The sequence below is a fragment of the Moschus berezovskii genome, chromosome 12, assembly GCF_049115385.1.
Source record: "Moschus berezovskii isolate FMDL1 chromosome 12, NW_MosBer_1.0, whole genome shotgun sequence".
NCBI lineage: Eukaryota > Metazoa > Chordata > Mammalia > Artiodactyla > Moschidae > Moschus > Moschus berezovskii.
Window position 1 is genome coordinate 29,665,911 of NC_142471.1, and position 14,633 is coordinate 29,680,543.

General features: G+C 39.2%; 1 protein-coding gene across 1 annotated transcript in view; it reads left to right on the plus strand.

The window, feature by feature from the left end:
* The window catches only part of OIT3 (oncoprotein induced transcript 3), a 27,547-nt gene continuing 12,914 nt past the window's right edge, over nucleotides 1-14,633 (plus strand). The window contains exons 1-5 of the mRNA XM_088841964.1: nucleotides 1-94; nucleotides 4,395-4,769; nucleotides 5,531-5,638; nucleotides 10,367-10,489; nucleotides 14,356-14,478. Coding sequence (XP_088698090.1) covers nucleotides 34-94; nucleotides 4,395-4,769; nucleotides 5,531-5,638; nucleotides 10,367-10,489; nucleotides 14,356-14,478 — 790 coding nt within the window. The 5' untranslated portion in view covers nucleotides 1-33. The remainder of the gene's footprint in view (nucleotides 95-4,394; nucleotides 4,770-5,530; nucleotides 5,639-10,366; nucleotides 10,490-14,355; nucleotides 14,479-14,633) is intronic.

Genomic DNA, 14,633 nt, shown 5'->3' on the forward strand with positions numbered 1-14,633 from the left:
TTCCAGTCTGTCTCTGGTGGCTGGTCCAGAAGGATGCCTCAGTTCCTGCTTTTCGCCTGCCTCTTCATCATAGTAAGACTTGTGTCACCAAGGGGTAAGTCTTGTGTCAAGTACTTGGCACAATATTTTGTTGTTGTTGTTGGAGGAATTTGCTGTTATGTACAGGTTATTAAGAGCAAGATTCCAGTATCTTAAATACTGGTTCTAGAATAGCATAAGAAAAGTCATTGATAACCTATGGAGATATGTTTTCAGAGAATTTCCTTTCGTGTTCCATTTAGCCTCTTACCTGGGCATCCAAAATTTCCACGGATCTGCCAAATCCAAACAACTTTCCACAAGCTAAATATTTCTTGGAGTATGTGTAAAAGGAATTCTAACCTCTTTATTTTCTAGGCACTTTTATAGTCCTAACTTTAAGAGCAAAGAAAAAGATTTTCAGAGTGGAAGTTAGAGTTTTTCCTTTAACAAATACAAGAGACTGACTGTGCCCATAGAGGCACAGATCTGGATAAATCAGACTTCTTAGGTTTGACATCTTAAAATATGACTTTTGCACTGACTGAGTGAATCTTAAACACTCTCCACCCTCAGCTTTGGTACAAAACAGGCCAACAAAACAGTTTTCATTATAGTTAGTAACAATTTCCTCTCTCCTTTTCCCGTTAGAATTTAAGTTCTAACTAGAAGACAGAGTGAGAAGACTCTGAGATGAAGAGAACCATACTTCTTGGCATTTTGGGGAAGCTCCGTGTTTAACTGCCCCTGTTTCTTTGGGGTAACTAAGGCCTTGCTCTAGTACCTTTAAGAATGAACGTTAAAACTAGGCTTGAGACAGTAAGGAGACATGGAAAATTAAATGTCATGTGGTTTCCAGGATGGGATCCTGGGACAGAGAAAGATATAGGCAAAAACTAAAGAAATTGAAATTGTGGACTTGAGTTAAGGTATCAAGAGTGGTTCATTAATTGTGGCAAAGATAAGCATACCAGTGTATGAGGGGAAACGGTGCCAGAAGATGTGAACTCTTTATACATTCTTCTCAACAACTGGCCTAAAAAATAGTCCTAAAGATAGGTTTGAGCCAAGTTTAATCACCCTGTTATCTGCTGCCAGTAAGTAACCAAGAGTCGCTTGAGCCAAAGTCGTCCTTCCCTCAACTTCCTCTCGGCTTACTCCCCACTCCCTTCCCTCCCTTAACTGTCCATTACCTCCTGTACTCTCCCATCAGACGCGTGCTCCCTTCTTAGATCTTATTAATCCGCCCCCCCCCACACACACACACACCAGCACTTCTAGGACGTTTGACTCCAAGCCATTAAAAGGGAAAACTTTAGGGGCTGGGGATTGAGGTGGGGGTGAGGTTGCCTGGGAGGAGAGGGCAAGCGAGAAAAAGGGGAAAGAAGGGCTAGAGAAGAGAGGAGGTGGGAGGCAAGGAAGTGAAGGGGGAGAGGACGGGTTTCCGGCCTGAGAGACAGAGGGCGCCGCGACCACCCGAGGGCCGGGGCCGGGGGTGCGGACCTGAGCGGTCAAGGACTCCTGGTCCCCGGGCATGGAAGGGCGGCGATGCTGACATTTGCTCGCGGCTTTGGGCCGCTGAGAGGTGCTGGCCCCTGCTCGCACGGACGTCCCCGCCGCTTCCCGGCTCGGGGGATACGGGAGGGGCAGCTGGCCAGGGGGCTGATGGGCGAGAATCCTGGTAAAGGCTGACGGGCTCTCTGCCAGCCAGGTCCCCTGACTTGAACTTCGAGAGGAATCCACCCGGCTGTTCTCATTTGAGGAGTGTATATATGGGTGTGTGTACATCTATCAGCAACTCAGGACGCAGCAGGTATAATACCGAATGCTGGCCTCCACACTGAGAGTCTGAAAACAGGAATTAACACCAGAGGCCAGATTATTAAAGGATTGAAGTACTCCCTTAAAAGGGGGGTGAGTGGAATGGGTTTATTTAATGTTAGAAAATATTGCATGAGTAACTTTTAATATATATTTATTTTACAGAAGATAGTAAATTTCTATTTGTGCCATACATCCCTACAAGAGAAGAAATAAACTTTTAACAAATAGCACAAGAAATGATAGTTATATTTAAGGAAAAACTTTATAAATCTTGAAATAGTTATTGAGGGAGGTTTAGGAATTTCTGTAAAAGCTATTACAAGTTAAGTGCCTAACCATTTCTTGTAAAATTAGAGCCAAGGAGATGAACCAAATATTTCTATGAATATATAATCACCTGTGAAATTGCCCTGGAAACGCTTTTTCATAAGAGAACCACAGCTGGGAGAGCAGATGAGGGAATGTTTCCCTTTTCAGAGGGTAGAGAGTCCATATGTGGACATTTCTTCCCCTCGAGGGACATCAAACCATGGTCTAGGACACAGTTGGGGAACCTCAGGGACATTTTAAGGGGAGGGTTGTGCCTTCCATGTGTAACTCTGCAAAAGTTTTTTTCTTAGAATATGCAATGTTCTGCTTATTTCTTGTCCCTGTTATATTCTCAGTGGGGCACTAGGCTACACCCTCCTCTACATGTGACTGAAGTTTTGAGAGTAAACTTGAATTGGAAATGTAGACTGGGAAAATTCAAAATATTTTCTTGACAACTTATCAGCAAGGCCCATCACATTTAATTATTGTGCAGTATTTACTAAAGCTGAATTTCTTGTCCACAAAGTTTACTGGCCTTGATATGAATTCCCTGCCTACAATGTCAATTAAATCAGCCTCACATGCATTAAGAAGGATAGTATCCTCTGGCTAGGTCTCCTTTCTAGAATTTCTTGATTTTATTGTAAGATTCTTTATAAGCAAAATTTGCCTATGTTAATTCAGTATTTTCCTGAAATTGAGAGAAGCAGTGAGAATACTGGAGATATTGGTGTCTTCAGTCATTAAAATGGTTTTGATGAGATACTTGTCTATGTTATTTATGCCTTAAAAATGCATGCTTGAAATGTTCCTGTATTCTAAACAGTGATGCCATGGCTAATTGTGAAGACACAAAGTTCATGATATTTTCCATAAGCTGGTGGAATGTGTACCAACATTCACATGGAGACTACCCTTGCCACTATACTGTATATTTCAAAGCATGTGCCAGAGGCCTTTTACTTCTCAGCAGAATAAGTTTACATATTTATTATCAAGCCAAACTGCTACTAGTGCAAAATTCCACCCATAATCTTGCTTATAAATGACCATCTAGTTGGACCATCCTGGAGAAGGCAATGGCAAGCCACTCCAGTACTCTTGCCTAGAAAATCCCATGGATGGAGGAGCCTGGTAGGCTGCAGTCCATGGGGTCGCTACGAGTCAGACATGACCGAGTGACTTCACTTTCACTTTTCACTTTCACACATTGGAGAAGGAAATGGCAACCCACTCCAGTGTTCTTGCCTGGAGAATCCCAGGGACGGGGGAGCCTGGTGGGCTGCCGTCTATGGGGTCACACAGAGTCGGACACCACTGAAGTGACTCAGCAGCAGCAGCGGCAGTTGGACCATCCAGTCTTTTTCAGAATTTCCAAAGATGAAGACCTTACCACACTGTGATACAGCTTCTCCATTACTGGGCTTCCCAGGTGGCACTCATGGTAAAGAACCTGCCTGCCAATGCAGAAAACATAATAAGAAATGCCTGTTCAATCCCTGGATTGGGAAGATCCCCTGGAGAAGGGCATGGAAATCTACTCCATGTATTCTTGCCTGGAGAATCCCATGGACAGAGGAGCCTTGCAGGCTACAGTCCACGGGGTCACAAGGGTCGGACATGACTTAGCGATTAAACTACCATTACTGGATAGCTGAACTGAAATGCACTTCCCCATAACAATTTGTTTTGTCATTGTAACAGAATACCTAATTCCTCTTTGACAAGCTTTTTCCAGATTTTTGGAAAAGTAATACATAATATGCAGGGTTTTTTTTTTTTTTCTCTCCAAATGATAGTTTTCAGCTTCTTCTCCAGTAATTGTTAGGCTCCCTTCTAAATCTGGTCACCATCCTCTGGACATCAGGTTTGTCCATTACTTTCATAAAGTATAGCCTCTAGGTATGAACACAGTACTCAAAATCCAGTCTGACCAGTGCAGTGTTCAGTAAGATTATAACTTCCTTTGGTCTGAACAACTATCCTATCAGAGGAATACTGTGGATAAAAGGTTTAGTCCAATGCAAACACAGAGCCTTAAGTAGATTTGAAATAATTTTTCAAATGTAAAAGGCATTTATGAGATATGTTTACATCAACTTGAAGAATCTTAAAAAACTGCTTTTAGGGACTTTAGATTATTTCTTTCTTGAAATCTAAGATCAAGAAAGTAAACTCAGGCTATTGCCACTGTGATCCAAATTATCAAGGTGCCTGTGAGGTGTCCTTTTCATTCCCAGCCCTAGACCCTTGTTCTGCTTACATCAGTCTGAACGAGCCATGGAGGAACACCGACCACCAATTCGATGAGTCTCGAGGTTCCCCTCTATGTGACAACAATGTGGATGGGGAGTGGTACCGCTTCACAGGCATGGCAGGGGATGCTATGCCCACCTTCTGCATACCAGAAAACCACTGTGGAACCCATGCACCTGTCTGGCTCAATGGCAGCCACCCTCTGGAAGGTGATGGCATTGTGCAACGCCAGGCCTGTGCGAGCTTCAACGGCAACTGCTGCCTATGGAACACCACTGTGGAGGTCAAGTCTTGCCCTGGAGGCTACTATGTGTATCGTCTGACCAAGCCCAGCGTCTGCTTTCATGTCTACTGTGGTCGTGAGTACTTCCCTGGACTCTTTTTCCTCCCCTCAAAGGCCACAGAAATGGCATCAAAGAGAATAGTGCCATAGGAAATTCTGTTGTAGTAGTATCTCAGTGCCTGAAGAACATTGATTTAGGAGCACAAATATCTCTAGCTCATGATTTCTGGGGTCTACTCTTAAGATTTCTGAAAAATTCCTAAGAAGAGAAAGGGAAGGGAGCTATGACTTTGATCAGTTTTGTCTTTTATGTAATTTAGTGTGTATTTCCAACCTTTCTGAGCATGGAGGACCCCTTCTTTAGATATATTTCAGACATCCATATGGTTGCATTGTGCTTAGTATCCATTGATATTTTTTAGAAATGATGTATAATGGGAAGAAGCTACTTGAGATCAGTAATATTTTTCAAAAGAATTTTCATGTTGTTAATCCCATCAAAATCTGTATACATTTTAAAAATAGATTGCATAGAAGAGTAGAACATAATGTTATTTAATCTATAGCTCATGTTTGGTGAGGTTTTGCAGAGAACACCAGGGTCACCCAGGGGTCTGTGGATCTGAAGTTAGGACTCATGTATCTCAATGACAGAACATGCCCATGCCCCTGAACAGTACCTCTTGCCAGTGGGTTATATAAACCCAGAACAGTGAGAATTCTCTTGATGTTGATTAGGAATTCATGCCCCGTGATTGAACTTATGAGGCTTTCTCATGGATGAGAGTGTCCTCTGACCCTCGCCCCTCATGAAATGTCATCTTTATCCTTCCATAGATTTTTATGACATCTGTGATGAGGACTGCCATGGCAGCTGCCTGGGTACCAGTGAGTGCACATGTGCTCCAGGAACCGTGCTAGGCCCGGACAGACAGACATGCTTTGGTAAGAAACTCATCTTGCAGTAGAAACAGGCTATTAGGAGCAAAGTGAAGTGAAGTGAAGTTGCTCAGTCGTGTCCGACTCTTTGCAACCCCATAGACTGTAGCCTACCAAGCTCTTCTGTCCATGGGATTTTTCAGACAATAGTATTGGAGTAGATTGCCATTTCCTTCTCCAGGGGATCTTCCCAACCCAGGGCTCGAACCCGGGTCTCCCGTGACAGACGCTTTTACCGTCTGAGCCACCAGGGAAGTCCCATTAGGAGCAAAGACAAATCAAATCAAAAAATCTTCTTGACTCATAGCAGCACCGTTTTTCCACTTTGTATCTCTGAACACTTGGAATGGAGTTTGCCTTTTTAGTTCATAACTAAAGCCTCAAGTCAAATTTATATCTTGTACTGGGACAGTCTAGGATTATGCTGTCCAATCTAGTAGCCACTAGCCATATGTGACTATGAAGCTCTTGAAATGTGGCGTCTGTGACTGGAAAACTGAACTGTAATTTTACGTAATTTTAATTTAAAAGCTAATACTTGATTGTCATTAGAAAACTAAAAATACATGGAACAACTTGAGTAAACTATAAATTTCATTACTCTGAAGTACAAAAAACATATTTCTGATGAAAATTTATCATCCAAATTGAGACATGCTATAAGTATAAAATATACACTGGATTTTGAAGACTAGTTAAAAGAACATATCTCAATGATTTTAATATTGATTATATATTAAGATGAAACATTTTGGAAATACTAGATTAAATAAAATATGCTATTAAAATTAATTTTACTGATGCCTTTTAACAAAATTTTTAATGTGACTAATAGGAAATTTTATTTGTGTGGCTTGCTTTGTATTTCTGTTGGATAGCTTTGGTCTAGAATTACCTACAGGTATATTCCTATAGCTTCAGTGATATAATTTTGGTTTGTCTGAGTGGCAAAAAAGGGGAATCAGGTTATTCATTGGAAATGCAGAGTTGTCTAATTGTATATATGTTTTGTTGTCCACAACTGGGAGAAAATAGAGTTGAAAAACCCAGGACTGAAGGTCATCTCTTTTCTGTTTAATGTTATGAAGCTTTTTATATTCAGACTCAAAGAGATTTAAAACAAGTCTAGAGAGAAAGGGAAGCACTGCCCCACACCTGCCTCTTCCAGAAGAGCAGTAACAAGATCAGGGTGCTATGGGGATCAGGATAAAAGGGCTATCAAAGGGTTCTTATTTTAGAAAAGCTTTTGTTTCTCAGCTCCCCACCACCCCCACCAACTGTTCTATGGAGCATGGTTAGGCCCTCCCATAACAGTTGTTATGCTCTCGCATGGTCGATTTTGACTTATTGCAAACAGATTTGGGGTATGGGAGATGATGGTTCCTATAATCCCCCCAACCTCTCACACAGCACAGGCACATGCACACACACACACACACACACACACACATATACACACACATCTGTTGGAAAATATTTGGCTTCCTTTTAAGGCAGGGGTTTTTCATTCATTTCTCTGCCTTTATTTTAATATAAATTTTGAATAGGTAATGTATTTAAATAGCTCCCAAATTAAACAGCATGACAGGTATACAGTGAAACGTCTAGCTCTCTGTCCTCCATTTGTTCCATTTCCTCCTCCTCCAACTCCAGCCCAAGTAAACTCCTACCTTATTTACTTATGTATGCTTCCAGGATTTCTTCAGGCAGATATAAAAATAAAAATATACACATTTAATTATTGCTGTTGTTTAAATCAAAGGTCACCTGTTATACACACCATACATATCTCTTGCTTTGCAACTTATCTTGGATGTTTCTGCCTATCAGGACACAGGGAAAAGCTGCCAGTTTCTACCTGGGGTCTGTCTACTGGTTTCAGGGAGATCATGAATTCCCTGAAATTAGAGGCAAAGCTTTGTGTTTATGTGTATGTGTCAATGTTACTTTAGTTTTTTAAAAAATATATAACAATTTAAATTATTTATTATAAATTATGTATTTGGGGGAGGCAGAGAGAAAAGAAAAATAATATAACAGACCCTCATGTACCCAGATTTATAGCTAAATTTTTCTTCTTTTTTTTTTAAATAAAATTTTACAGACACAGATAAAGCCATCTCATGCCATCTCTTTTACTTCTCTCACCCTCCAGGGGAATTAGTATTTTGAAGTTCGTGTATGTCCTTCTGGTCCCTGTTTTTATGCTTTTATTATTTATGTAATAAATAAGAATAACAATATAACATATATAACTAACTATATAGCACTGTTTTGTGTGTTCTTAAAATTAAATAGTTTTTAGAACCTTAACTCTTCTGTGAGATTTTCTCCATACTTTTTTCATTTTATACCTATAAAAGTGGAATTGCTGGGGCATTGAGTATCTAAGTTAGGTTGTAATGGACAATTAACTCCCAAATAACAATGGCTTAGATAAATAGAAGTGTATTTCTCTCTCAGGTAAAAAAAATCAGTCTCAAGATAAACAGTCCAGACTGGTGTGGCTGTACCCAGGAAGGCTGCCAGCACCCCTGTTCATCCACTGTCCAGGCAGTAGGGCCTAATCTTATCAACTGTATTTTTCATTTCTACAGGCTCTGTGTGTTTGGTTTCAATTCTGCTTTGTCTTCCTACACATTCTTTTATTTGGCTACTGGCCTTGTATGTTTAGTAATTTTTTAAATCCTTGTATTATGTATTTTCTTGGGTTATTCTGTTCTCTATAGCTCAGAGATTACCAGTTGTTACCTTATCAGCTTTCTCATAGCAGATCATCTCCGCCTGTGTAGTGTTTTATGGTAAACCATCTTCTATTGTAATTGTTTTTTCTGTGGAACTCCACTCTTTTCACCTGGTTTGAAGAAGTTGGTGTTTTTTTTTTTTTTTTTTTTTTTTTTTTTTACTACACAGCAGTGTTTCAGATGCTTTTGTCACAGAAGTTTCACCAATCCAGGTCAAAGTTTACATCAATTTCTCAGTTTCAAGATCCCCACGAGATGTGGGAATTGTGACTTCATACTTCAACCATGGCAGAGCCAGACTTGGCTTTTATGAAGGCTTTTTCTCTCTCAGAACCTCAGGCAGAGAGCTCCTTACTGCTTATCTGGGCCTCAGAGCAGAGCCCTTCTGCTCCCCCTTTCACTACGGGGATGCCTTTTCCAAGGTCCTGGTCTTGAGCAGGGTTTCAGTTCCAGCTCATCTTCTCTCAGGGACCCACAGCCATGCCTTCTGTCATCTAGTGGGTATTTAAATCCCAGTCCCTAGTTTATATCTTATATCCAACCCATGATAAATCCCCATTTTTTTGTTTGTAGAAAGGAAGTGGATTGACATTTGTTGCCAACGGGTACATTTTTTATAACAAGAATCATTATCCTTTATCAGATTCTTTAAAAGGATAGCAATCATCACTTAAGTACAATATGGGAATATTCCAATGTTTATTTTTTTAAAGGTGGTTTTTTAGTATTTTGAAGTCTTTACTGAATTTGTCACAACATTGTGTTAGTTGCCCAGTCGTGTCTGACTCTTTGCAATTCCATGAACTGTAGTTTGCGAGGCTCCTCCGTCCATGGAATTCTCCAGGGAAGAATATTGGAGTGGTTTGTCATTCCCTTCTCCAGGGGCTCTTCCCAACCCAGGGATTGACCCCAGGTCTCCTGCATTGCAGGCAGATTCTTTACCATCTACATCATCAGGGAAGCCCTGTTACAATATTGCTTCTGTTTTATATTTTGTTTTTATGGCCATGAGGCACGTGAGATCTTAGTTCCCTGACCAGAGATTGAACCCTCACTGCCTGCAAAGTCTTAACCACTGGACCACCAGGGAAGGCCCTTCCAATAGTTAAAACAGATTTTAAAGCCTGTTGTTTATAATATTGGGTTGGTCAAAAAGTTAGTTTGGTTAGTAAATAGAGTCAATAGAGTTCTTCATGAAAATGAAAAATGTGTCTTTTTTTACTTAAAACTGAACAAAATTTTTGGCCAACCCAATAGAAGACTGCCTCACTAATAGTATACATAATACATATAATTTAGAAAACATGAATTTTGCATAACTAAACAGTTCATAACATTTTGATTCTACTTGTTTGATTTAGTATGAATGGAATGCTAGATTTTTATTTTTTTAAAAAATAGATATGCAACAATCAACAAAGTTTTACTGTATAGCACAGGGAACCATAGTCTATATCTTGTAGTAACCTCTAATGGAAAATAATCTCAAAACTAATATATGTGTATATGTATGACTAAATCACCTTGTTGTGCACCTGAAACATTGTATGTCAACTATACTTGAATAAAATATATACATATATTAAGGAAGACTGAAAATTTCATCAGACCTATCCTTTTGCAATGTAAATTTATTTAATGCACTTAAAGCACAGTTTGACTTATAAGTTTCAGGAATTGGAGAAAATGAGATTCGCCAATACAAGCAAATAAGTGAAACCAGATAACAAAGGGAATTTCATTTCCCCAACAGTTTTGCCCTGAGGAGGGAAATGGCAAACAACCAGCTGCCTTCCGCTCCAGCAGAGGGCAGAGGGACAAATAACTTGGTTGAGGAGACCAGGTTAATATTATAGAAGTGAATATATTGGAGATGGTTTGTGGAAAGTCTATGAACAGGATCTGAAAAGATGTAGTGATTCTGCTAAGGGGCTTGGGAAAAGACTGCATGGCTCAGCACTGTGTAAATGGTGTGGTTTCTCTTCTACAGATGAAAATGAATGTGAGCAAAACAATGGTGGCTGCAGTGAGATATGTGTAAACCTCAAAAATTCCTATCGCTGTGAGTGTGGGGTTGGCCGTGTGCTAAGAAGTGATGGCAAGACATGTGAAGGTGAGATGGGCAAGAAGCGATTCACATCAAGAGCCCCCACTAAGCCACTGGCTTATTTTTTGGACATTTATGGAACTGTCGAGGGTTAGAAGAGAGCAGCAATTTGGCTGTGTAAAGAAACCACAAACCATCATCACTGAGTATCACTGCAGGATGCCTGTGTTGCAGACAGAATGCAGTGTTGATTTTATCTCCAAGCTTTGGCAGAAGGGAGCTGTTGCATGTTGCAAGAGGCAGAGAGCTGCATTTTTAGTTTGGGATATAAAAATAGGGTATTCCATGTTTCTCAAACTTTAATACACCCTCAAATCACCTGGCATCTTGTTAAAATGCAGGTTCTGATTCAGTAGATCTGGGGTCAGGTGAAGATCCTGCATTTTTAAATGATTTTTAGGTGCTGGCTATGCTGCAGACCCTGGGAGCACATCTGAAGTAGCAAGATAATGGAGGCAGGTGGCAGAACAAATGGTTTATAGCAGTTTCTCAGACTTCCTTGCTGAGAATCACCTGCATGCTTTTAAAGCTGGCCCTTCCCAGGTCTCTCTTCTGGAGACTCTGGTTCAGTAAGGTGGGAGGGGCCTTACAGTTTGTGTTTTTACCAAGTTTCCTACCTGAGTCTTACCATCTTGGAAGTTTGGGAAACTGGTTTTTATGAAGTCATTTATTTTACTCATATACTTTGCATTTATTAGAGATTAACACATGTTTTGGAGATAAGTAAACTTACGTGATTTGATAGTAGAAATGCTGTATGGTGGCAGTTTTAGTCACTAAGTCATGTACGACTCTTAGACTGTAGAGTTGGACATGGACTGTAGCCCGCCAGGTTCCTCTGTCCATGGGATTTCCCAGGCAAGAGTACTGGAAAGAAAGTGAAATCGCTCAGTCGTGTCCGACTCTTTGGGACCCTGTGGACTGTAGCCCACCAGGCTCCTCTGTCCATGGGATTCTCCAGAAGAATACTGGAATGGGTTGCCGTTTCCTTCTCCAGGGGATCTTCCCGACCCAGGGATCAAACCTGGGTCTCCCGCATTGGAGGCAGACACTTTAACCTCTGAGCCACCAGGGAAGATTAAGAGTACTGGAACAAGTTGCTATTTCTTTCTCCAGGGGATTTTCCCAACCCAGGGATGGAACCTGGGTCTCTTGCATTGCAGTGGTTTCCTGCATTTCAGACAGATTCTTTACCAACAGAGTCACCAGGGAAGTCCAGAAATTCTGTATACATTTTGTATAATTAAGTAATAAAAAATAATTTGAAATGTATATTGAACAACTGAAATGGAAATTGTCTACTATTATGACATGAAGCTTTGATAATATCCCTTCTCTAAGGCACATTTGCCCTTGCATATTATCTGGGCTGAAATTTCATAATTTCTGACTTTAATAAATCTGAATCTCATGACATTGAGAGTTGAGAGACCAAAAAAGAAAAACACTCTGCAGATTATATGAAGAGATAAATGCTGCTGCCGCTGCTTATCATTATTTACAGAGGACATATGCTATGTCCCAGAGGGTAACTGAATGTGTGGCATAATACATTATAACACTGCTTGTGAGTTCACTTTATTCTAACTATATTCAAAATAATAAACTGCTACCCTAAAAGGAAAAATTATGGCTAGTGCTCACAATTTATTTCATGCCACAAAGTTTGCATTAACTCAGGGTCCACTAGCCAGGATATTAAACTGCTGTCTCTTATAAAAAATGTACTTTAAGTTTTATTGGATAAGGGTAATATCCTGAATCCTCCTTAAATCTTATTTTATACAACCATCTTTGCATATTTGTATATTAATGAAATGTTCCATGAGGAACATTTGTAATTATCTATGAGTATTTTATTGGAAATATTATAGTTAATACTCATATAATTTTAAAACCTAATAATCATAATGAAAAATATTTTAGCAGAAGATAAAGTTTGAATATGAGTTATACTTTAGGATTAAGATTCATATTTGAAGCCCTTACTTTTTGGAGAGTTTTTTGGGTTTTTTGTTTTTATGGAAATCCTTACATTTTATTGATAGTCCAAACATATTTGTTTCTTTAGCTAGTCTGTTAGATTAGCATATTTTCTTTTTTAAAATAAAAGTCTTTTTAACTTTTAAGTAATTTTTATTGTTTGTTTTATTATGAAAGAGTTATGTTCATAGAAGAAAATACAGAGAAGTAAAAGAAAGATATGGACCCAGAATCCCACTTGCTAGATATATCCATTCTAAACATTTTCATATATCCTTGTAAGAGACTTAAAATTCTTCAATCCAAGTAAGAATTTCAGCTTATTTTGTGCTTTGCAGTCTTAGATCTGGAAATTTTCTTAATGAACATTTTATCTGACACTTTCATTTTACATTTATTGAAACTGACACCCAGGAAAATTAAATGACTTAAGGAACATCACTTTTAAGAAAAAAATTTCCTATTAATGTTGATTTTAACATTTTTAGCATATTTTATGCTTTCTTCTATATTATTATATATCATTTTCAGCTATTTAAAAAGCCTGTAAGAATCCTTTATCTTTTTTAACTACAGATTTATAAACAGGTCACAACTTAATTTCTCTTAAATTTTGTGAAGATTAATTCATTGCAAATTTATTCTCTCTCCCTATTTCACAAAAATTGATTCATTCCAACTTAATTAACTGATGTTCCAAAGAACATCAGTTTTTATCGTTATTGAACTGAGACGTATAACTATAACTGGAAATTGGCTAATATCTTTCCTTGAACATTTTAAATGAATTGAAAGCATTCTCCCCCACCTTTTTTTTTTGACCACGCCATGAAGGATCTTAGTTCTGACCAGGGATCAAACTTGGACTGTTGGGATTGAGAGCTCAGTGTCCTAACCACTAGACTACCAGAGGATTCCTGAAGGCATTCCCTTTTAATTATTACCTTACCCCTAAAACAGGGAGCAGCAAACTTTTTCTGCAGAGACTGAACAGTGGATATTTAATATGGAGTTTGTTGAAACTACTCAACTCTACCCTCATAGTGAGAAGGCACCCCATAGATAAGAGGGAAATAAATGAGCATGACTGAGTGTGCTAATAAAACTTTATATACAACAGCATATAGCAGCCAGAGTTTGATGATCCATGATCTAGAAAATAGCATCCAGAACCCACAAAGGTCATTATTTTTCCTCTGCTAACTATGACATTATGTGGTAGTTTCTTCATTTTTCAACTGAATATTTTTCCTTTTTTGCTCATTTGATTGAGTATGCTTTTTGAAAATGCGAAACTTTTAAAAAGAAAACTTTAAAAAGCTACCTCATAAGAGAAGAATGAAAGAGCTCGGTAGAGTGGAATCTCTCAGTTTGCTGTCCAGGTCTCATTTTTATAATGTGCTGTCAACCCAAGAAAAATGTCTCTATGCTGTTATTCCTAGAGATTCGAGGAGAGGGGCTGGTGTTCCAGCCATTGGCAATAACTCTGAGTAACTCTGATACATTTAGCTGCTTTGCTTGAATTTATATTCTGTCAGTTCCTTTTACCTCAGTAATAAACATTTCAAAATTGGGTGGACTAAATGTTACAGCAATTAAGAAATGACTTTCCGGTCTTCCTCCCCAAATTATATTTTAATCATGAGAAAAACAGATAAATCCGGGTTGAAGGGCATTCTACAAAATGACCAGTTTAAGTGATGAGAGCTGTGTTTGTGTTGTAAGATGGCTCTTTGTAGCTCTAACATTTAATCAAAACTTCTTTGTGGACATTACCTTACTATGGTAAGCCAAGTATAGTGCCTGATGCAAACCATGAGTCCAAGAACCAGAATTCTTGGGGAAGAGGGCTACAAGATCTTTCCTTTTTCTTTTGGTTTTTATTGCAGACATTGAAGGATGCCACAATAACAATGGTGGCTGCAGCCATTCTTGCCTTACATCTGAGAGAGGCTATCAGTGTGAATGTCCCCGAGGCTTGGTGCTGTCTGAGGATAACCACACTTGCCAAGGTAGTACCTGCTCAGCCTCTGCTCTGACTTCTTCCGCCCCAAATCTCCCTGTCTTCCTCACCCAAGTGTGTCAAGATTCTCATCTTTTAGAATACCAGCTCTTTCAGCAGTGTGTGTTCACTCTAGAACCGTTCAAAAATTACTGTTAAAAAATG